This window comes from Panthera pardus, unplaced genomic scaffold (genome assembly GCF_024362965.1).
Source record: "Panthera pardus isolate Hobbes unplaced genomic scaffold, ASM2436296v1 HiC_scaffold_2, whole genome shotgun sequence".
NCBI lineage: Eukaryota > Metazoa > Chordata > Mammalia > Carnivora > Felidae > Panthera > Panthera pardus.
This window is the reverse complement of record NW_026526765.1, coordinates 98071262-98095207: the sequence shown is the minus strand read 5'-3', so window position 1 is coordinate 98095207 and position 23946 is coordinate 98071262. Positions and strand designations below refer to the sequence as shown.

Below are 23946 nucleotides of genomic sequence, written 5' to 3'. Positions count from 1 at the left end.
ACCGCTGTAGTGTTTGGTTAGGTAGATTTTCTACCTGTGGAACCTGCACACATTTGCTCTAAAACTGTCAGCGAAGGGATTTTGGTATGGATGATATGAAACAAATAGAGATCTTTTTCAAAAGCTCTAAGGAGCACACAAATATTAAAGGAATTTTGTAGAGTATGCAAAAAAAAAAAAAAACCACCAAAAAACAGAACATTACCAGCAGACCATAATATAAAATTAGAAATTAATCATAAAGCAGGGCACCTGGGTGCCTTAGTTAAGCGTCCTAGTCTTAATTTCGGCTTAGGTTATGATCCCAGGTTTGTGGGATATAGCCCTGTGTTGGGCATGGACTGATTGTGGAGCCTGCTTAAGATTCTCTCTCTCTCTCCCTCTGCCCCTCTCCCCTGCTCGCCCACTCTCTCTCCCTCTGTCTAAAAAAAAAAAACAAAAAAGAATTAATCAGGAAGCCAGTCGAAACTTCCAATAATGAATGGATTGAGGAAGAGTTAGTGAAATTGACAAAATATTTTCACCTGAATTGCCATGTATATGCACATGTCAAAACATACAAAATGCAGATGAAATGTTTGCTTGAGGGAGGAGTGAAAATTAAACTAAGCAATCAGTTCAAAACGTTGGGAGAATAATAATAAATTCAAAGAAAGTAGAAAGAAATGATTAAAAGCCTGTGTGAAAATTAATGACAATGAAAATAAACTATAAAAGCAACAAAACAAAAAGACAGGCATTGGAAAACAGTCATTTCCAACCTCTGGCCAGATTAATCATGGAAAATAAAGCAAAAATATGTTGTGTGAAATAAATTGGACAAAACTTCAGATAAAATAGTGTTAGAAGAATAAAATGTTCTATATACAAAGGCATACTATAGTTTAAAAAGAATTAGATATACATATACAACCAGGTAAATCTAGAAAAATGAAAACTACAGAAGTATTCCTAAAGTATGTTACTCTTTGTATAAGTATATAGAACATACAAAGCAATACTTTTTTTTTTTTTTTGGAAAAACAAATGTACCAATGGTACAAAAAAACATGAATAAAAAGGTTACTCTTTTGGGCAGGAAAAAATGAAATCAGAAAAGGGTACCAAAAAAAAAGCCTAACGAATACAAGATATATATACATATACATATACATATACACATACACATACATATACATGTTAATGCCAGGTTGTAAGCCCATGGGTATACTTTTCGATGCTTGAAATGTGTAATTTATTTTTTCAATGTTTATTTACTTTTGAGAGGGAGCACGCACGCACGAATGGGGGAGGCGCACAGAGGAACCAAAAGGAGCTCTGGGCTGACTGTAGTGAGCCAGATGCAGGGCAGAACCCAAGAACTTCGAGATAATGACCTGAGCCTGAAGTCGGATGCTCAACCAACTGAGCCACCCAGGCGCCCTGAAATATTGTGTAATCTAAAAAAACTCACACAAACTATATGAAATCCTGTTTAGTTCTTTTTATCTCTCAGAGCAGTTTTCAAAGTGTGTCCCTCCCACCTGCCCTTGCCCCATCATCTTCAGCATCTGCAACACCTGAGAACTCGTTAAAAATGCAAATTTTCAGACCACACCCAGACCTACAGAATCAAAAACTCTGGAGATGAGGTCCAGCACTGTGGTTTAACAAATCTTCCAGATGACTCTGATCCATGCTTAAAGTTTGAGAACCACTGTCTTAGAATTAGATTTGTCTAAACTTTGGCTAGGCACCCTCAGACATCACCATCACCTGGGGCTGCTTGTCAAAAATGTAGAATCTGATTTCATAGGTCTGGAATGAGGTTCAGGAATCTGCACTGTGTGTGATAAAAGTTAAAACCACTGTTTCCGAAGGTAGGTTTTTAGTGACTGTTCAATGAGCAATCCACAACCTATAGAAAACACTAAAGGGAGGAAGAAAATGCCTCATTCTGTTCCACTCTCCACCCTTGTTCACTCTGTCTCAGCCCCACTGTAAAGGATGCTTCAATCTGGCTAATATACACAAAGAATGAAGCCTGAGTTTCAGCACTCTGTGCATTCTGTTCTAATGACTAACCAAAAGAGCGTCCTTTTAAACTTCAGTTTTGTAAAATGGTTAAAACCATTTTCCACCAATGACATAGTTAAACTTTTAAAGCGTACTCATAGTTTTATCCCATTGTTATTTTAAGGATATACATATATATACTTGTATGTGGATACAAACCCTTGAATGATGGACAGAAACTTTTAACCGGGGTCATCATGGATACATGGTTCTTAGAAGGGGAGGCTGAAGACACTTTTACTTTTCCTTTAATTTCCTCGAACTGTTAGAATTTCTTGTCACCTGTATTGATTACTTTTATATTTACACTATTTCATTGATTCTAAAGTGGTCTTCCTTCATGTTTAAACAATCATGAAGTTCAGATGTTTCTTACAATCAACAGGTATGCCACAGTTTAAACACTGGCAGCATTTTTGTGTGGGTGCTTTGTAGTACATAAATTGAGTCTTTTTTTTTTTTAATGTTTATTTATTTATTTTCAGAGTGAGCCCAAGCAGGGGAGGGGCAGAGAGAGAGGGAGAGAGAGAGAATCCCAAGCAGGCTTGGCACTGTCAGTGTAGAGCCCCATGTGAGGCTCCAACTCACAGTGAGATCACGACCTGAGCCGAAATCAAGAGTCAGCTTAACAGACTGGGCCACCCAAGCACCCCTAAAATGAGGCTTAAAATCGATGGCATCTTAGGATGTATGAAAAATAGTATAAGTTAGGGAGTGAGGAAATACATAATTTTAAGGGTTCACATCTACTCTTGGATATGTTTTCCTTGGAGAATTGAATAGGAAAAGATTTTTTTAAGTATGTATGAGTTATTCAGTCATTTATTGAGCGACTTCTATACACAACAAGGTCCTGTCCTCTGAGAACGATGGGAGGAATATAGGAAACGAGGCAGTCTCCTCTCTTTTCTCCTAGTTTATTTAAGTGTCAGGGCTCTCACTGGGGAATGACACTCTCAAAGCGAAATTCCCTTTTTAGAAAGCTTAAACCCGACCAATGACTCTCAAGTAGTTTATCAACCACATAGTGCAGAACACGCCCGCACAACGGAGAGGAGAAGGGGCTGCGGGAGAACTTTCCCGGAAAAGGCCGGCTGAGGGTAGCCGTTTCCCGCGGCGGTCTTTAACACCCACCAGATCTGCCTGGGCAGCCAAATCAACCGCGTGCTCCTCCCCGCCCAGCCCCAGCCGCGACGTCCCCCGGTGTCTGCCACCCTGCGACTCGAATTTGGCCGAACTGTGCCAAACTCCCGTACAATCTTCCCAGAAAGCGCGAGGGATGCCTTCGGAGCACCCGGGCCGCCCTCGGGAGGCAGGCGCCGGAGCCGTGCCGGGGGCGCAGGGAACGCGCGGCGGCCGCGACCCCGGGGGAGGCTGCGCAGGTGCTCCAGCGCCCGGCGGGGCGGAGAGCCGCGGTCAGAGGACAAAAGGTTGCAGCCGTGCGGGGCGGGAGCGGCGAGAAGATGCGCTCGGGCTCGGCCTGACGAGTTCCCCTCGAAGTCAGTCTGTCCGCGAAACCGTAAGTGCCCCACGCAGGAAAAGACTAACTTCAGCAAATAAAGGGAAATGAATTTGTAAAAATGTCAAAAAATCTGCCCAAACAGAAAGGCTCCTTCTCATTAGGGGCTACCTTGTTACTGCAGGATAAACTTTGCAGTCCACTCTCCCTAAGTTAAAAAACACGAGTCACTTTGAAACTTTCAGCTAAAGACCCAGTTTCCGAAAGGGCAGCAGCGCTCGGCCTGAAGGGGGGCGCTTTGGCTCGGGTCGGGAAGGTGTCGGCCGGGGCCGTGGGGGCCGGCGCCCCGGGGCGCATCGCTGCTCGGAAGTTCACTGCCGACGCCTTTGCTCCCCAGGAGGGTCATGAGAAGCCAAGGCAAAAGCTCCCGAGGCCGCGCGGCCCTGTTCCGAGGACCCCGCCGGTCTGAGTCACTGGGAGTTTGTCGGGTCAAAGGCGCCTGGAGGAAGAACTGTCTCGGTTAGATTCCCCCGCCGGGCAGTGGCCGGCTGCCGGGACCGGGGCAGGGCGGGGCGCGCGGTGCGGTGCACCGCGAGAGGCCGGGTCGCCGAAGCCGGGGACAGCGGAGCGGCGGCCGAGGGGCTCACGGGGAGGGGGAGGGGGAGGGGAGCGCGTGGCGGGCGGCCAACGCCTGGACGCGCACACTCGGCGCCGGGGGGCGCCCTTCCCCGCTCGTGCTCCTTGGCTCCTGCGCGCCCGGGTTCCGCCCCCCGCCTCCGCCTCCGCCTGCGCCCTCGGAGAGGCACCGCACACGCCACCAGACACTCCGGCCAGTGGGGCGACGCGGAGCGTCCTCCCTCTATCTCCGGGCAGTGAGCGCTCTGCCCGCCCGCGCGTGCGCCCCGGCGGGCGGCTGGACCCCGCGGCGAGAGGGAGAGCGCAGGGAACCCGAGCCGCTCGGAGGCGGGGCCGTCTGCCCGAGCCGCGCGGAGCCTCGGGACAATGGGGCCGCGGCGGCTGCTGCTGGTGGCCGCGGGACTCAGTCTGTGCGGCCCCCTGCTGTCGGCCCGCACCCTAGGCGGCAAGTCCGGTGAGAGCTGCCCCGGTATTCCCTCCCTGCTCGTTGTGGGCCCGGCAGCCAGGGCCCCCCGCGGGAATGGAGCGGGCGGGAGAGGGGACCGAATGGGTACAGGCTGCGCTTTCCCCTCGACGGCGGTGCCCTTGGCCGCACCCTTTGTCTCAGGTTGCTCCGGAAGCCAAGCAGCTATTTGAGCTGAGATCCAGAGTCTCCCCCAGTCAGATCCGGGCGGGGATTATGAGCCATGCTCCTTTGCACTTGGTTTCGGAGGATGCAGCCTTCTGGAGACGTGGTGTTGGATAGGGAGGAGGAAGAGGTGGTCACATTTTCCTGGGGAAGCCTGAGGCCCCTGGCCCCTCGTTGCTTTTGTTGTCACTGTGTGACCTGTTTCTCCCAGGACCGCCCCAAAAAGAACGGGTCTTGGGTTGCTCCACCAGTCTACGTTCTGGCCTTTTCAACATAAAGTGGAGAAGCGCTCCCGCTGAAGTTTTGTTTTGCTGGAATTGTTTCTCTTGCACATATTACGGGCGAGGAAAATGGTGTAGAGAAGAGCTAAGGACCGGGGACTTTTAGTAGAAAATCAGTATCAGCAGCTTCTGACACGGGCCGTGTGTATGGGGAGGTGCTCATGGTGCGGAATGTATGGTGATAACAGGATAGCCACAGGATGGCAGTGGCCGCGGCCTCAGTGATGGTGCTGGTGGCTGGGAGGTTTTGTTACCCAGAACCCAGTCTTCCAAGCGAGCTGAGGAAAGAGAGATCCTCTCCCCAGAACCTGGCTCCCTTTGACACTATGGGAGTTCAGTATCTCTGTTTCTGGCATGCTGCAAGGAGGAGGTTGCTTACCAGAATATAATTCTCGCAATTAGTGTGTATTTTTAAGTATCTGGCTACTTGACCAAATAAATGTATTTTCCAAACTCCTCTCACCCCTAAAAAGCAGGACAGAGAAGTTGTTTTTAACTGGTAAAGACACTAGTTTGAAGCTGAGCGGGGAAACAATGTTTCAGGTTCTTCATAGCGATAGTACTTTATAAGCTTTTAGCCCCCCCCCCCCCATTTTTTTTTCATGTACAAACAGATTCTAGCTGGATTTCTTATGGGTGACAGATTGTGTACTTGACATTGTTTTCACACTGGAACCTAGTGTAGGTGCATCAAGAAAAAGGTGGTGGGGTGCCTGGGTGGTTCAGTTGGTTGAGCATCCTACTCTTGGTTTAGACTCAGGTCATGATCCTAGAGTTGTGTGATCGTGCCTCTGATGGGGCTTCTTACCAACAGGATGGAGTCTGCCTGGGATTCTCTCTCTCCTCTCTCTCTTTGTTCCTCCCCTGCTCGAGTTCTCTCTCTCCCAAAATAAACAAATAAACCTTAAAAAAAAAGAAAAAAGAATAAGGGGCGCCTGGGTGGCTCAGTTGGTTAAGCGTCTGACTTTGGCTCAAGTCATGATCTCACCGTCTGTGAGTTCAAGCCCCATGTTGGGCTCTGTGCTTTCAGTTCAGAACCTGGAGCTTGCTTTGCATTCTGTGTCTCCTTCTCTCTCTGCCCCTGCCCACTCAGTCTGTCTGTCAAAAAATGAATAAACGTTTAAAAAAAATTTTTTTTTTTTAAAGAATGAGAGGTGACAAAAATAGTGTTTTCTCTGCTCTGCATCTTTGCTCAGGGTGAGTTTGGACACGGTGCTTTTGGGTAAAATAAAAGCTTCAGATAGAGGCCCAGTTTTGCAGGAGCTAGCCAAGCTGCTGTGGATAACTGGCATTATCTCCTGGGGTGTTTGAGGAAACAGGGAGAACTGAGCGTTGTGTGTGGTATTACGTGTGCTGTATTATGTGACTTTGTAATTTTATTTTGGGACAAGTTGTTGAGAATACAAATTGTTGTTTGTGATTTGGATGGTAGTGTTGAGGACAAGTTTATACAAGCGCTGACCCACTGTAGTCACCTTTCCTCTCAGTGGCCTCGGGGGAAGATTCTTGGTCTTTGTTAAGGAGTAAAGTTAAGGCTGCTGTTTGTGCTCTGCTTTCTTCCTTATGAGCTGAGAAGGTGCATGCTAAGATGGGCTAGCCGGTGTGGGCGGATAACTGAACACACACACTGGCTCATTTGTCTACAGTGGATTCTGGAACCACTTGGGGAGGGAAAGAAGAAGGGACGCCGAGGGAGGAAAAGGAGCTCAGGCTAAGTGTCCTATTCCTTGTCAGACCCTGGGTTGGGAGGCATTTGCACTTCAAAGTATCTTAATTTTACCCTGTCAGAACACTTGGTCAAGGCAGATGTTTATCCCGTTACCGTTCTGAAACTAAGGCTCAGAGACAGATACCGAAATTCCAAATGGGGGAGGGGGCCCTGCATGCAGGAAATAAGTGGGGCCTTGTCTTTAGAGAGTTTAAATCACTAATAAAATCAACTAAAAATAGGTCTGCTTTTTCTTATCACCGTTCACAGGCAGCTCTAAAGAGTATCTGTCATAACCGGTTGTATGCGATCGGAGGAACTGTGAGACCCCAGGCATTGGCAAGCCCTCCAGGCTGGCCCTGCCCACCAGTTTGAGCTTTCCTGAAGCTCTTGGGACTTTTTGTCCCCACTCATGTTGGCATTTCCTGCACTGTCACTATGTGGGTATCTCATCTCTCCAGTTAAGATTATAAACTTCCATTTATCCCCAGGGAGTCTAGAACCAGTGTTCATTCAGCCGACATTTATTGAGAAATTCATGAGTTCATTAACTGGTTTACTTTCCTTTGTCCATGCGATGTAAGTGACATGACTTGCCTTCATTAAAGAGGGCCAACATCCAGGGGGTGACGTTTGTAAATTTTGTGAGGATCTGGAGGGTGAAAGGGTTCGAAAACAGCTGATGGTGACCATGGTAGAGGGGATTGGGTGGAAGATTCTACATGCTGCCCAACTGCCCAGAAGGTCAAGCCCAACTCCTTAGCATAGAGTGAGGTGCCCCTCCCCTTGCAGGATGGGTCCCCAGCCTCTATCCAGCCTCCTCTTTACATGACCTGTTATATTACCTATATTTCCCCCAGCCCCACCCTTCACTTCCTCCTCCAAGGAGCTCTGCTTTCTCTGGCTTCTATCCCCCTGCCACTCCCTCTGGCCAAAATGCCCTCCCTTACACCCCACGTATTCACATTTAATTAAAAACAGCCACTCTGTATCAAGCACCTACTACAGCAACATCTTGCTTAGGTTCTTTACATACACTTTCTTGTTTATTCCTTATGACAGTCCTTTCAGTAGATGTCATCTCCATTTTACAGGTAGGTAAACAGACCCCAAATGGTTAAGTCACAAGTCTAGCAAAAAATGGGTCTGGTATTTGACCACAAGCCTGTCTTCCCTAAGTTCTGGCTTTCTCTGTGCGGCCCCTCCCCCCGGCCCCCTCCCCATAGAGAAGAAGCCATCCAGACCCCCTGTAGAGAAGAGTAACTCCTATGTTCTCCAGAAAACCTAAAGCGCAAAGTCTGCACCCCATTGGTCTGTAGCCCAGGCCTAGCACATGGAGCTGTTTAGGGAACATTTATGCTTAGGTTGTGGTATCCTACCATTTACTTTTGCAAACACGTGATAAGACAGGCCATAAATGCATCCCTACTCATGAATATGCTAATTAATTGGCTGTTACTGAGAGACTGTGATCTTAAGCCTTAATAAAAGGCACAAAACTGGACACTGATTCTACCCTAAGCAGACCAGAAACCTCTGTAAGATTGAAAGCCAAATTTCTTAGGAAAAGCAAGAGTCGCCTTCTACTCTAAAAATCTACCTAAATTAATTTCTTCCTTCTCTCCCTCCCTCCTTCCCTCATTCACTTTTTTCATCCCCTATGCCTTTGATGTTTATTTTTATAGGACATATAGAGATAATAGGTTCCCCCTAAATTAGTCCACCCTTCCTTTGTGTGAGGGAATGTTTCTGAGGAGTGGGGGCCCCTTCTCAGGAATATTCTCATGTCCTCTCTGCTGGATGCCTTTGCACCCCTCTCTCCATCTTTCTAATTCAGTATTTCTCAGCCCTTTATGTCTAAATGGATTGGTGTGCTGTGAACCCTAACTTGCACTTTCTCACCAGCTCTGAATTTGCTCCTTTTCCAAAATGCTTCTGGCCAGCCGTCCTCCCACTGCCCTCTCTGCCCCTTCCCCCTCCCTCACTCGATTCATCTTTGTCCTTGTCACCCTCACACACTGGACCTCAGCTGAGCCTTAAGTGTGTGCAGTTCCACAGAGACAATGGAATCCCCAAGACCCTTGGTTTCTAATCTTCCCCGCTCTCCTCTCTTTAGACACACATTCCTCTTTTCCCTCAGAACTCCATTTTCTTTCTTTCCTGTATATTTTTAAATTGAGGTAAAGTTAACAGAGTGTTAAATTAACCCCTTTAAAATATACAGTTTAGGGGTGCCTGGGTGGCCCAATGGGGTAAGCCTCCAGTTCTTGATTTCGGCTCAGGTCATGATCCCCCAAGTTGGGCTCTGCACCACAGTAGGGAGCCTCCTTGGAATTCTCTGTCCTTGCTCTGTGCCCCTCCCCCACTCGCATGTGCATGCTGTCTCTCTCTCAAAATAAATAAACATTTTAAAAGATAATAAGGTACATAGTTTAGTGGTATTTAGTACATTTACGATGTTGTATAGCCACCACATCTGTCTAGTTCGAAAATATTTTCATCACCCCAGAACAAGCCCTCTACCCCTTCTCCCCCCAGCCCCTGGCAACCACAGATTTGCTTTTTGTCTTTGTGAGTTTATCTCTTCTCTCCATTTGTTTCTTTCTTTTTTTTTAAGATTTTATTTTCTTTTTTAAATAATCTCTGCACCCTACTGGGGGCTCGATCTCACCACCCTGAGATCGAGTCACATGCTCCACCAACTGAGCCAGCCAGGCAGCCCTCTTCTCTGCACTTTGTATAAATAGCATCATACAGTATGTGGCCTTTAGGTTCTGGAGGCCTCCCCTCTCACTAGTTTTCAGGAGGGTGCAGGCTCCCCTGTGCTGTGCATACTGAGGAAATCATTCAGGAAGAGTCATGAGGAACCACAGCCTTGGTTTATTTTTTACTATGAGGCTGGTATTGGTTTCAGCATTCAGAAATTTGTTTATTTCCCTATTTTGAGGTTTCTCTCATTCTGCCTTTTGTCCTCTCTTGCTTATACCCAGAACTGTCAGAGCAAATAGCTCTCCCCATGGGCCGAGATTGTTTTTTCTGGGTATGAGCGTCCATTTCCTCCACCCCAAGGCATCCGATGAAGTTTTGTCACTTCAAGGCCATTACAGGCCTTTATGCATTCTTTATTTACTTTCAAAAGAACCAGCCTTTTGACATAACAGGAATAACCTGTAATTTGCACTTGAAAACAAATTGACTTAATTTTAAGAAAGGACATTATGTAATCTGTATTTCAAGTCCATGATGAATTAGAAGTCAGATATTAGAGTATTGTAGAATAGTGTTTTCCTGTATTTTCTTTTTTTTGCTAACAGTTAAGACTAAGAAATATACTTTATATTGTGACACAGTAGTTGTGTGTGTGTGTGCAATAAATATGCATGGTCAGTTGTGTATATACATAGACATGAAATAAAAGTTCTGCTGAACTGTACTCACCTTTACCGTGTGCTATGAAGTCCAGTATTTTCTACAGTTTTCTACAGTATTCTACTTTTTCAAATGCTTGTTAAGCCTTGTAAATTGATTTCATAACCATTATCAAGTCTCCACCATCATGTAAAGCATAGTGTAGCAGGCTCAGTGAATTGTCCCATGGTTAGCAGAATTGACAACCTTACTTGTTTTGTGAGAAGAGTTTGCTTTCCACGAAGTGCTGTTCATGATAGTTTCTCTCACAGTCAGGATTCCACGTTGTCTGAGTTCAGGTTTACAGACTGCAGTAGGACTTGGGTGGGTTTGGGGACGGAGACAGCTTAGTACCAGGAGGAACTGATTATTAACATCTTTTAGAGTGAATTAGTTTTCATTTTAGCTTGTTTTTATAGAGAGCAGTGTTCCCAGGACCTGGAACTCAGGGCTTCTAACTTTTGTGACTAAACAGGATGGAGGAATGGGAAAAACCAGGGAATCAGAATTGTTCCCCGAGAGGCCTGCTAGTGTCCTAACCCCCCGTGTCAAGCCCTGGCCTCCAGGAGGCTCCAGCCTAGGACCCCACACACTTCTCTTCTGTCATCTTTGTGCCTGTTCTAGCCTTGAGCGCCCCCACATTGAAATTTTCTGGTTGCTTTTATCTTGCGTTCCCCTGTAACTCCTCTCCCAGCTTCGTCTTAAGTTTGCTCTCCTGTGCTTCCGGCTGAGTCTCTGCCCCAGGGATGTGGGATAGAAGGGAAAGCAGCCCCTGATACTGGCAACCTTTTCTAAACCTTGCAGTCAGTGCCTACCTTATTCTACCTTTAATTCTGCTTTTCTCATAGCAGAGACTTTTGTTCATTGCTGCTTTTGCTCCTGCCCTATCTTGAACACTCTTTTAAAGATTAGTTTTTCTGGAATGCCTGGGTGACTCGGTCGGTTGGGCATGCAACTTTGGTTCAGGTCATGATCTCACAGTTTGTGAGTTCGAGCCCCGCATCAGGCTCTGTGCTGACAGCTTGGAACCTGGAGCCTGCTTCAGATTCTGTGTCTCCCTCTCTCCCTGCCCCTTCTCTGTTCACACTCTGTCTTTCTCTATTTCAAAAGTAAATAAATGTTAAAAAAATTTTTTTTCAAGAAAAAAAGATTGGTTTTTCTGTTTTGTCCTTGAACATCTCTGTATTACAACTGATGTGTCTGTGAGAACTAGGTTGTTAGCATGTGGTTGGTGTGTAGCCAAGGTCAGCAGGACTCCTGAATTCCCAAGCAGTGATCAAGAACATCATCAACTTAAGTTACATATTCACCTGGTCATGTACCGTCTGCTCTAGTTACAAGGAAGGGCACATTTATTTGTTTGCTGAAAAGGTTAGAGGAAAATAATTATACTGTTTTAGGAGTAGGTCATAAATCTCAAGTCTTATTTTTTTTTATTAAGTTAATTTGACAGAGAGAGAGAGAGAGAGAGTACAAGTGGGGGAGGAACAGAGAGAGAAAGAGGGATGGAGGGAGGGAGGGAGGGAGAGAGAGAGAGAGAGAGGAGAGAGAATGAGAATGAGAATCCCAAGGAGGCTCCACACTGTCAGCGAAGAGCCTGATATGGGACTTGAACTCATGAACCGCGAGATCATGACCCTAGCCGAAATCAAGAGCCAGCCACTTAACCACCCTGGCACCCCTCAGGTCTTTTAAAGAGACAGGGTAATGCGGTATGGTTCAAAGGGTATGAGCTTCAGAGCCAGGAAGATCTAGGTTCAAATCCTGGCTCCTCCACTTCCTGTGTGACTTTGGATTAGTTACTTAGCCTATCTGTGCCTCTGTATATTGTCCATACAACAGGGATCATACTACTTATCTTGTAGAAATGTTAGAGTTACATGAGGTAAGTTACGAAGTACCTAGCACAGAGTAGGTGTTCAACACATGTTAAGTGTTTTTCATAACAACTCCTCCATATTCCAGAAAAGCCTTTGAGGAGTTGGTATTGCATGAATTCATTAAATGTAAAACAATGTTCATTCACACATTCATGAACTTTTTTCCCTTCAAGACTAAAACAAAAGGAAAACAAGCAAAAACCCTTGTCCTTAGTTTCTAGGAGTAAGTAATTATGCATACAATATTTGTTGTTCCTTTTTTTTTTTACCTTTTATTATGAAAACTTGCAAACATACCCAAAAGTGAACAGTATAATTATTCCCCATATTTTGTTTTACCTACACCTCACTTTTCTTCCTCCCCAACTGAACAATATTAAAGCAAATCCCAGACACATACATCATTTCATCCACAAATGCATTGACATATATCCTCAGAGATAAGAACTCTTTTTTTATGTATAACCATAACACCATTACATCGCCTAAAAAAATGAGTATCAATTTTTTGATATCATGCACTATTCAGTCAGCATTCAGATTTTGCTGATTGTCTCATAAGTGCCTTTTTACAGTTGTTTTGTTTGAATCAGGGTCAAACAAAGCCAACCGTTGCATTTGGTTGGTATGTCTTAAATCTCTTTTACTCTGTAACTGTTTCCCCTCTCCTCCTTTTTCATGGCTGTTTATTTTTCAAAGAAACTGGGTCATTTGTCACGGAGCCTCCCCTGCCCGCTGGATCCGGCCAGCTGCGTCACATAGGGTTGGTTGTTCATCGTGCCAATCTGTCGCCTGCATTTTCTGTCACATGGTAGGTACATCAGCAGGCTTGATCAGATTCGGGTTTGGATTTTTGTAAGACTAAATCGGCAGTGGTACTGTGTACTTCTGATGCATCTCAGGATTGCCTCTCTTTTTGTGATCGTGAGATTACTCAGTAGGAAAAAAAAAGAATGAAATCTTAAAAAAAAAAAAAGATTACTCAGCCGATTCAGGCATTTGTTTGCTTGCTTCGGCTGTTATGAAGTTTTCTATCCACCTCTCATCCAGTGGCTTTAGTGACCACTCCTGATTAGACTGAGTCCCTTTTTTCACCAAGAGCTTCCAAACGATGCTTTCCTAAATCTGTTATTGTTTCTGTGTTTGTGAGCTGGAATTATTTTATAAAAAAGAATCTTCTCTCATTGACTGTTTTGTTTCCCTGAAAATACAATTTATATAGAAAAGGCAGGGTAAATGCTTGAATCTTGCTTTTATTTACCAATTTTTGTACAGGGTCCCCTCATTTCCTCCAGAAGTGACCAAAAAGGTTTCATTTTCCTTTGAGGATCATTATGAACTCCTGGACCTTAACATATATGACATATTTCAAATGTTTTAAGTCACTCTTGTCATTCATTATTCTTTTGGTGGTCAATTGTCACACCTTGGCCAGTGAGAGCCCAGACTCCAGAGTCGAACCTGACCCTAATATTCTTTTTTTTTTTTTGACCCTAATATTCTTTAAAGAATAGAGATTCAGCTAGTGTATTTCTTACCCCACATCTGGAACTAGCCATTTCTTTCAGAAGCACTGGTTCTTTATATTGGAAAATGGTGTGTATTTGCATTTGAGGCAATGGAGTATTCCAGTAATTTTGCTGTTTGTCATTTGATGGAATTAATATGTTTCTGTTAATTTTCCATCAACTTCTTCTCTACTTCTCTTTAGTCTGTAGTGTTGATTCACTTGTGGAGAAGTGCAGGGTACAGCTGTCCTGCTCTGTGTGGGAATGTGGGCAAGGTCCTGAGACTTCTGCTTTGCTAATTGCTACAAAGCAAAAGCCCTGTAGGCCGGAGCTCTGAGTCAGAACCAAGGCTGGTGCTTCAGCGGAGGCTGGCATGGTGTAAATTCCAGGATCCCAAGGGACCTTGGTACCGCATCTAGTCACCACTCTGCTTCCACGCTAGATCTCATCAAAGATGAATGAAGCATGGCCTGACTTTCTCCAGAGTTAGAGAGTCCGTATTTAAGCATTTAGCAGTGTGCTGTATTGAACCACAAAACGACTGTAGGGCCATTTAAGAGAAACCTAAATTGAGTGAAACTTAGCAAGGAGTATGAGAACTGATTTTAGGACTTGAGCTGCTTTTTGTGTGTTTGAAACCATAGCTTAACAACAAAACCACAGATGAATTGAGAGAGTGTTTGGCACACTGACAGGCGCTTTCTCCTTGACCTGTGAGCTGTGCCAGGATGGGAGAAAAAGGGAGATACTCAAACTGAATTTCAGCCTAAGGGGCTTGAGTTAGTTGGATATGTCTATTTATTTGGAATTGGTTTTGTTCTTTCTTTGATGCTGGTATATACTTAAATCAAAATTTTTTTCCTGACATTTTTTAATTCCAGAAAAACCAAAATATCAAACCTATAGTAGCAAGAAAAGGTGACGCCTTAGGTAATGATATTTAATCAGGGGATTATGCATTCCTCCTGGGCTCCAGCCTGTAAAAATGTCATGTCTCAGTGGGTATAATGTTTCCGTTATAAACACCATACTGCCTAAAAAGACCTAGCCAGGGAAGAAATTTTTTTAAAGCAAATATTTAATGCCAGAGTACTAAACATAGAGTAAAACCCAACAACAGTTTTATTTTCAGATGAAGAGATAGTGTCTAAGAGGCTTAGTTATAAGTGCTCAGTAGTTTTCAAATTATGTCATTCCTCTAGGTAATGTCTGAATTCGTACCTGTCTGTGCGGGCCTGTGTGTGTGTACTTTTTCCCTCCATGCGTGACAGAAGTCCTTAATCAGGCCAGGTTTCCAAACTGCAGAGTAAAATTGTGTTATCTTTAGGTTCTTCTGGGTCAGCTTTTTTTTTTTTTAAGTTTATTTATTTTGAGAGAGAGAGAGAGAGAGAGAGAGAGAATATCCCAAACAGGCTCCGCACTGGCAGCACAGAACCTGACATGGGGCTTGAATTCACAAACTATGTGGTTATGACCTGAGCCAAAACCAAGAATCGGAAGCTTAACCAACTGAGCCACCCAGGCACCCCGGGTCAGCATTTTTAAGGACACTTATCTTTGTGGTATTAAAATACCAGAACCCATTCATTCTTTTCCTTCAGTTCTGACTTATTCATTATGACCCCGAGGTAGCCTCACATCCCACAGGGGCTATTCTTAGTGGTCTTAGGCCTCCATGTGACTGGGTCAGTATGCACACAGATTAAGTTAGATGCATCACAAAGGGAAGAAAGTTATACTTCCTGAAAAGGCTGTGAATTTGAAATTTGATTTGCATCTCTGAATGCTGGGGCTATATACTTTACAACCTGTTCATGTTCCTCATCACACTGAAAAATTAAATATTGCTAAACAGTAGGGAAGAGGTGCATAGATTCCATTTTAATTTAAAATAATTGAGAGTAGGGGCATGTGGGTGGCTCATTCACTTAAGCATCCTACTCATGATTTTGGCATAGGTCATGATCTCACAGTTTGTGGGATTGAGCCCCACATTGGGTTCTGTGCTGGCAGTGCAGATCCTGCTTGGGATTCTCTCTCCCTCTCTCTCTGCCCCTCCCCTCCCCATGCGTGCATGTACTCTCTCTCTCAAAATAAATAAGTAAACTCTAAAAATAATGAGAGTAAGCAAACAATTGAGTCTAAAAGCAAGCTTCCCTTGAAGTGAAAGGAGGATGATATTAATTTCTTACACTGATTAATTTTTATAGTTTACAAAGTTACCATATGTCCTAATTCACATGGGATGCACCTGGCTCCAGATTTGTAGGCCAGACAGGTATATGAATCCCATTTTTATGATTCTGAGACTGAGTTCGGAAGGTTAAGTGATTCCTGACAGAGCCAATACTAGAAGGCAAATCTGGGAATAAAAGCCAACTTAAGGAGCACCTACCATGTGCAGGATGCTAGAGATTCAGATATTCGTAGGAATGGTTTCTTACCCTTGAGGAATAATCGAGACATACATGTTTCCTCAGAAGCTCATCCCTGGAGACATTTGTCCTTCCTGGTGACAGATCTCCCCTTCACGCCAGGCCACCCCTTCACCCCCAGGGGCCCACTTAGGACCTTGCTGAGGTAGCCTCACCTCAACCTGTCACCTCCAGTCCCTGTTCTCCTCTAGCTGTGCTCCTTGTTTTGGAAATAGATGCCAATTGATGGTATTTTATTTTCTAGTTCTAGAATTTCCATTGGTTGATTTCTTTGCTGATAGTTCCTATTTTTTCATTCATTTCAATGAAATAGTTCCCTTTAGTTCATTGCAACACATCCTTTAAAATCCTTATCTGCTAAGTCCAACATCTGGATCATCATGGGATTGGTTTCCACTGATGATCGTTTTTCTTAAGACTGGGTCACATTTCTCTGATTCTTTTTGTGTCAGATGATTTTGGATTATATCCTGGACATTGCCATTCTACAGACTCAGGATTCTGTTTTATTTCTCTGAAGAATTGTGGTGTTTTTGCTGTAGCAGGCAATACATTTGGTTGGATTCAAACTGCAAACTCTCCATCTTGAGCAAAAACGCCGCTTCAGCTCTTCTGTCTTCAGCAGGGCTGCTTTTTACACTAACATGTACGTGATCCCAGAGTCAGCCACAGGCCAGGGCAAATGCACATTGGAATTTAGGACTCCCCTCTCTGACTTTTTTCCTTTCTAGAATTCTCTCCTCACTTTCGAGTGACTAGAATGGCCCTGAACTCTGTCCTCTGGTTCTTCAGGCCGGAAACTGGGTTTTTTATCTCAGTTTTAGCTATCTTCTGTGCCACTGATTTTGGTCTTCCCTCAAGCTAAACAAGAAAGTCAAGAAAACTAGAAAGTCAAGAAAACGAGAAAGTCACTGGACACCATCCTTTCTTTCAGTATTCATTCCTCCTCTCCCCAGTACTACTTGATGAACCTAAATGCCTTCAGGTCATTGACTGGAGGGAGGCAGAAGGTCAAGAGTTCGTAATTTTTATCTAAGGGATGGTTGGGTCCGGTGGGACACTTCTCTCTTCTGTTACATTATGCCTCTCTCTGTAAGCGTTTGTTTGCGCAAAGGGTCCACCACTGAAAGATGAGAACAAAAGTTTGACAATTCACTGTAGTTATCAATTTGTAGCCAGATTTTAAGTCTCTAACATCACTTCTCAGGGACCTGCATATCCAGCCATTGTTGAGGCCGCTTTCAGTGATGGAGGCTTTGCCCTTCTTCCTCTGTGGTTTCTTTCCCAGTTGTCAGCTTCCCAAGGCCCAACAAAGGCTCTTTGTCCATGTCTCCCGAATGGCAGAATTTTAGCCAAAGCTCTCCAGAAGGAACAGCTGGTGGAGTTCCAGCAGCTCAGTGTGGCCATTCTTTGATGAACACTTTCATTGGGTGCTTTTGGTGGAAGATGATGGTAAAAGGAGGAAGTCTGCAACTGAGCCTTTATTTTGACTTCTGGTTGACACTCAGAAGAGCCTAGTTAGCCTGGCATCAGCGTTGATGCAGGTAGCATTCTGGAACTCAACTGAGGAAGGCCATCAGCCCAGAATATCTGCTCCTCCACAGACCTGCTCAGGAAGGAGAAGGAAGATGACCTAGGTGGTGTGCACCTTGTGGTTATATTAGAAGATGACCGAAGGGCTGTGGTTTGGGTCCAAATGTGATGAGACATTTGGGACATCCTACTGTGTAAACAAACTGAAGATAGTAGAGGAAAACTCCTGTCACATGGACAATGGCCATGGAAATGGGAGTCCTCAGTCCTACTCTGAGTTTGGCTCTAGCTCCATAACTGAGGAAGTCCCCTCACCTTCCTGCAGATGTTTCCATTGGGAAGGATGGGTTTCAAGGGGTGTCTGCAAACTAAATGGAGAAAATACACACACGAAGGCCTGTGGAGGAAAACGAAGTCATAGAGCCTGGGAGTGATTTGTTTATAGAGGCGGCAGGTAGTGTGGAAAAGAAGTCGCTGCTGTTTTCCTTCACGTCAGGCCCTCATCCTTTCCTGATGCCTTCAGGGTATATCTCCGAAAACATATCATTCCCCTCTGTCCTTATTTTCCCCCCTCTGTCATTCTGAAGAGCAGAGTTTTAAGTGTTTGCTTGTGCCAACAAAAAATGCTGTACAGTATTCTGAGTCAGCTAATTCCCTGATATGATCTGTAACCCATTGTGCATTACTTGCTTTTTACTACCCACTCTCCTAGTAAGAACACAAAAAATAAAAATAAAATGTACTCTCTAGTTTGCCTTTTTAATCTGTTCTCTTTTCTTTTCTTTCTTTCTTTTTTTTTTTTTTTTTAAGAGTCAAAAGCACCCAATATTACCGTGGACCTCCGGTCATTTTTTTTCAAGAACACCAACGACAGATTTGAACCATTCCCACTGGAAGACAATGAGGAGAAAAACGGAAGTGGGTTCCCTGAAGACAGTTTAAGCTCCATCAACAGAAGCCATCGTCTTCAAATACCGTCCTCTCTGCCCATCTCGAAAGATGCCTCAGGATATCTGACCAGTGCCTGGCTGACGCTTTTTATCCCCTCTGTCTACACTGGTGTGTTCGTCGTAAGCCTTCCTCTGAATGTCATGGCCATCCTCGTGTTCATCCTGAAGATGAAGATCAAGAAGCCTGCTGTGGTGTACATGTTACATCTGGCCACAGCAGACGTGCTGTTTGTGTCAGTACTCCCGTTCAAGATCAGCTACTACTTCTCCGGCACTGATTGGAAATTTGGGTCCGAGATGTGTCGCTTCGTCACCGCAGCGTTTTACTGTAACATGTACGCCTCCATCATGCTCATGACAGTCATTAGCATTGACCGGTTTTTGGCTGTGGTGTACCCCATCCAGTCCCTCTCCTGGCGCACTCTGGGAAGGGCCTCCTTCACTTGTTTGGCCATTTGGGCTATGGCCATCGCCGGGGTGGTGCCTCTCCTCCTCAAGGAGCAAACCACCCAGATGCCGGGGCTCAACATAACCACCTGCCATGACGTGCTCAATAAAACCCTGCTCGAAGACTATTATGCCTTTTACTTCTCAGCCTTTTCTGCTGTCTTCTTCTTTGTACCGCTAATCATTTCCACAATCTGTTACGTGTCTATCATTCGATGTCTTAGCTCCTCCGCCGTTGCCAACCGGAGCAAGAAGTCCCGGGCTTTGTTCTTGTCGCTTGCTGTTTTCTGCATCTTCATCATTTGCTTTGGACCCACAAATGTCCTCCTGATTGTGCATTACTCATTCCTTTCTCAAGATTCCATGGCAGAAGCCACCTACTTTGCCTACCTCCTGTGTGTCTGTGTTAGCAGCATAAGCTGTTGCATTGATCCCTTGATTTACTATTATGCTTCCTCTGAGTGCCAGAGGTACCTCTACAGTATCCTATGCTGCAAAGAAAGTTCTGATCCCAGCAGCTATAACAGCAGTGGTCAGTTGATGGCAAGTAAAATGGATACTTGCTCTAGTAACCTCAGTAATAGCATATACAAAAAGCTCTTAACTTAGGAAAAGGGACTGCCAGTGAGTTGAAAAGAAACGATTAAAAAAGTGAGTAACCTGAGGATTCTATTATTCCTTGCCAAAAAGGTATTTGTGATCAAAAGCAACACATCTATAATTTGCATGCCTCTTTCTTATGAGAGCCATTAATCATATCTATTAGTTATAGGAAAAGATAACAAGAATAGAAAACAGTGTTATTCCAAGAGTATTGCCAGTGCTACAGTAATAACTGAATGTCATTTTTTTATATATTTACGTGACTTACTATGTATATGTGTGTATGTGCATACACACACACACACGTATTTGAATCATTTGGAGCGCAGTATAGAATAGGCACTTTGAAACCCTGTCTTTTTCCCCCCTAGGAAATAAACCCTAGTTTTCTGATTTTATGTGCAAAGTTTAGGTTGGTGGATGAACATCTGAAGATGTTCATCAATAGGGAGGGATTCTGTGGTTTGGACTCATACGGCTTTTGCAAATAAATGTGTTTTGAAATTGTTCGACAGCAATGTTTAAGTTATTAAGGGATAAGACTTAGCACTATCTGTGTGTAGAAAAGGTTCTACTGTTTTTCATTTTAAACGTATCAAAGTTTGAATTCTTTAGATTATGAAAACAGATAGATGTCTCACGCCCTCTGTATGTAAAGCAAGAATGAGCATAGGTCCCACGAGTGACCTTAGGTTGGCTTTCAAAGCAGCCTGCCCCAGATGGAGGACTCCAAGCAATAGATACAAAGGAGGGCCATTTCAGACACGGACTGGTCACACACCCTCCAGCTGAGCCTCCCAGAGATCAGACCCAGGGCCACCACCGTTACTTTCTCCTCCTGCGGTTCCCACAAGGGCTGGCTGTGAACTCTCTTGTCTGTTAGAATTTGGCAAAGTAGGTTTTACTATCCCAGAAGATAATGAACATAAAAGACTTTTCTCTGCCCGTTTTAAGAATAGAGAAGGAGGTCCCATTCACTTCCAGCAATTATCTCACAAGGACCATTCTCAGATGGAAACACTCATGGAGCAAACATGAACACACGTTGTGTGCTCTGGACACAATGATGGGTGCTGGGCATACAGAGTTGACTGCAACTGAGACCTGTCCTCAAAAAGAACGAAGTAGACCAGTACAGGGTGTGGTATGTGTATGATAAGTAAATATGTCCTTATCTAAAGAAGCTTTTTTAGCCCAGTGTAACCATGCAAGTTTCATACCAGCAAGGATCGTCAGTTGAAGAACTTTGAACATTTTGGGCTACTGCTTCCAATGGTTATAACTTCAGATGAAAACATAACACAATACAGGAATTACATTTTTAAAAGACAAGTCTTCCGTTCTACACTGGTTGAACACTATTTACAAATGTTTTCAAAATTAAAAAATTTTTAAAGAATCATTTATGCTAGTTGGATGAGAAATAATAGAAATTAAAACTGACTTTGAAATCTAGGAAAATTATTCTTCTGTTTCCATTTACTTTTTTTTTTAAGAGTTAATAAGATGATTTTAAAAGCATTTTTTAACCCCATGATTCATATCAAGTACAGGAAATCCTCATGGATTTGACAAAATAATTTGAAAATTACTTTGAAATGTGTATTTTTTCCTTATGGAGCAATTTTGGCCTTTTAAACAAAAAAATGTAAAAAAATTTCAAGGCAAATGTTTACCTATTCAAAAGAGCAAACGCTTTCCAAATGCCATAGAATAATTTACATGAAAGAGCATAATGTAAGGATAAGCTAACGTTGATTTTATTTTTTTAGCATGGGTTTTATTAACTTAGTTACTATATTTTATTCAACTCAGTGGAGATTGTTTATTCAGTCTGAAATATTAATATACCTCTGACTTTATATGACTATCATTACTATGTTATCATTGTGTACTTATGTCATTGTTTTTATGTTCTCTGTTTTTTAAAAAAATGTATATAACATTAATAAACATCAAAGTTTGCTTGGTATTTGTTTGGAATAAATTTTGACTGTATCTACCAGGGTCCTGGCAGGAAGGCCAGTCTTAGGGCCTAGCTGAACAGTATTTAATGAAGAGGCGATGTGCATTGATGTGGACAGGGTCAAGGGAACCTACAGGGGATGATGAAGCACCCCAGGGGCTAGCAGTTCGAGGATGCCTTTACACCCCCAGGTCTAAAGGCAGTGGAGGAGGGAATACTCTGACCTTTCCCTCAACCCTCTGACGACTCAATTGTGGTACCTCCTGGTCTTGCTTCTGGTCTTAACCTAAACTCAGAGGTCAAGGGAACCTGGGTGGCCCAGTCCATAAAGGTTTGCTTCTTGGAGCATGGAGAATGGATCTGAAAGAACAAAGGAATTGGAAGATGAACTTTCTGTATCTTTTTTTTTTTTTTTTTTAATTCCTTCTTAGGAGAATGGAAGGTTGTACCATTGAGAATATGTTCAGATTCCTGGGTTCTAGGCATCACGAACAGAATCTGCAGTTCTTTCCTAATGAAGACAGAAAGCAATGAAATGTCAGAGCCAGTAGGGTATATCGAAACCCCAAGAAGGATTGCCCTTGAATGACAGTCCTTTGCCATGTAATGCTCCCTGGGGCAGGGGGCAAGGAGGCAGGAGAGAGAATTAAAAGCAAAATATTGCCTCTAGGAGTTGAAAATCAGCAAGAAAAATTCTAGTAACATATTTCTACATTCATTGTCAACAAAAATTGTTTTCAACTGAATAAGAATTCTGTTAACACACAAAATTTTTAAGTTAATATACAGGCTTAAGTTTCTGAGGCCCACATGCTCCACAAATGTTTCAGGATTGGGTATGTTGAAGTAGGCCCAGCTCATGGCCACCAGAAATAGGATCCCTACCCTAAACAGAAAGTGACCTTTAAACTCTTCTGTTGTTATTTTTCAAAATAGGTTTGAAGTCAAAGCAGCACATTTGAATTCTCTTTTTTAAAAAATTTTTTGAGTTTATTTTGAGAGAGACAGAGTGTGAGTGGGGCAGAGGCAGAGAGGGAGACAGAGAATCCCAAGCAGGCTCTGCACTGTCAGTGCAGAGCCCCATGTGGAGCTCGAACTCACAAAACCGTGAGAACATGACCTGAACCAAAACCAAGAGTCGGATGCTTAGCTGACTGAGCCACCCAGGCGCCCCTGAATTTTCATAACGGAAAAATGTTTGTTTTTTCCACCTAGTCAAAAATAGGATTTTTAAGGAAATAGAATATTTGGCTGTTGAATATAAATGTGGAAAATTTGAGGTTATACTTATGAATGTAAGAAATCGTTTTAAATGTTGGCATATCCTTTAGGAAGTCTTGAGCTCTGTGAGCAAGTGGAAAAAGTTAAGCAGTGTTTATGACCAAGCTTTTTAAGCATGTGAGGGCTGGACCCTCCACTAGAAGCTTATCTTCCCCCCAGGTGTCATAAAAATTAAGCGGGAAAACCGTCATTAACAGTAATTTCCTGGCAGAAGTGGCATTGCTGGGTGGCTGTTTCTGGCAACATTACTAGACCACATGTGTGTAGAGAGTAACTGACCACAGGATCAACCTGTGTTTTATGAGCGAGGTGTGGTTAAGTAAGCCACAGTGCACACAGAGAGAAGAAATGCTTCAATGCAGTGATTCTGAGTCCTTGAGACCTTTTTAGGGGATGTATGAAGTCAAACCTATCTTAAAACACTAACGATGTTACTTGCCTTTTCCTGCTCTGGTTTTCTCACTACCATACAGTTGAGTTTTCTGGAGGCTGCCTGACACATGATATTGCAACAGCCTGAAAGCAGAGACAGTTAAGAAAATCTATCAAACCAGCCATTAAAGAAGTTTACAAAAACAAAACAGTGCAACTCTCCTCAGAAAATCAATAATCGTTTGGGGAAGAAAATAAAAAAAAAAAATAAGTCACAGATTTATTATTTCCAAGTGAAAGAAATCTTTTCAAACATTCTCCATTTTAATGTCTAATATGGTAAATGTTGTTGGGTAGAATCAGTGGTTTGCTGTTGATCTCCAGAGAAAGAAAAAAGGCCCTGATTTGTAGCATTTGCCTGTTTCCATAGTGTAAATGCCCCCTCTCAGCTGCCAATTTCAAGCTTCCAGTGGTTTAACAGTTGGCTTCAAAAATTCCTGAGTATTGAATTCTGATACAAGCTGACTCCAACACACCACTGGATATAACCTACTTAAGTGAAAAATCTTTAGGGTCCTCAGTAATTCTTAAGTGTATCAAGGTATCCTCAACCGAAGAAGCTTGAGAACCCTGCTCTTATGCAAGATTTGCCAACTTTATTGCCTTCAAGAAGACAGAAATCAATCATATTCAGGGGCGCCTGGGTGGCTCAGTCCGTTGAGCATCTGTTGGTTTCTGTTCAGGTCATGATCTCACAATTCGTGAGTTCAAGCTCCTCATCGTGTTCTGCACTGAC

At 43.6% G+C, this 23946-nt stretch overlaps 1 protein-coding gene across 2 annotated transcripts in view; it reads left to right on the top strand.

Moving 5' to 3' along the window:
- The first annotated feature begins 4196 nt into the window (after nucleotides 1-4196).
- LOC109274969 (proteinase-activated receptor 2) overlaps nucleotides 4197-23946 on the top strand; it is a 99875-nt gene continuing 80125 nt past the window's right edge. The window contains exons 1-2 of one of the 2 annotated variants that reach the window (XM_019462964.2): nucleotides 4288-4604; nucleotides 18342-21503. In XM_019462964.2, the coding sequence (XP_019318509.2) occupies nucleotides 4517-4604; nucleotides 18342-19537 (1284 nt within the window). In that variant the 5' untranslated portion in view covers nucleotides 4288-4516 and the 3' untranslated portion in view covers nucleotides 19538-21503. Of the gene's footprint in view, nucleotides 4605-18341; nucleotides 21504-23946 lie in introns of those variants that run through there. The other variant, XM_053907263.1, reaches the window with a different exon arrangement.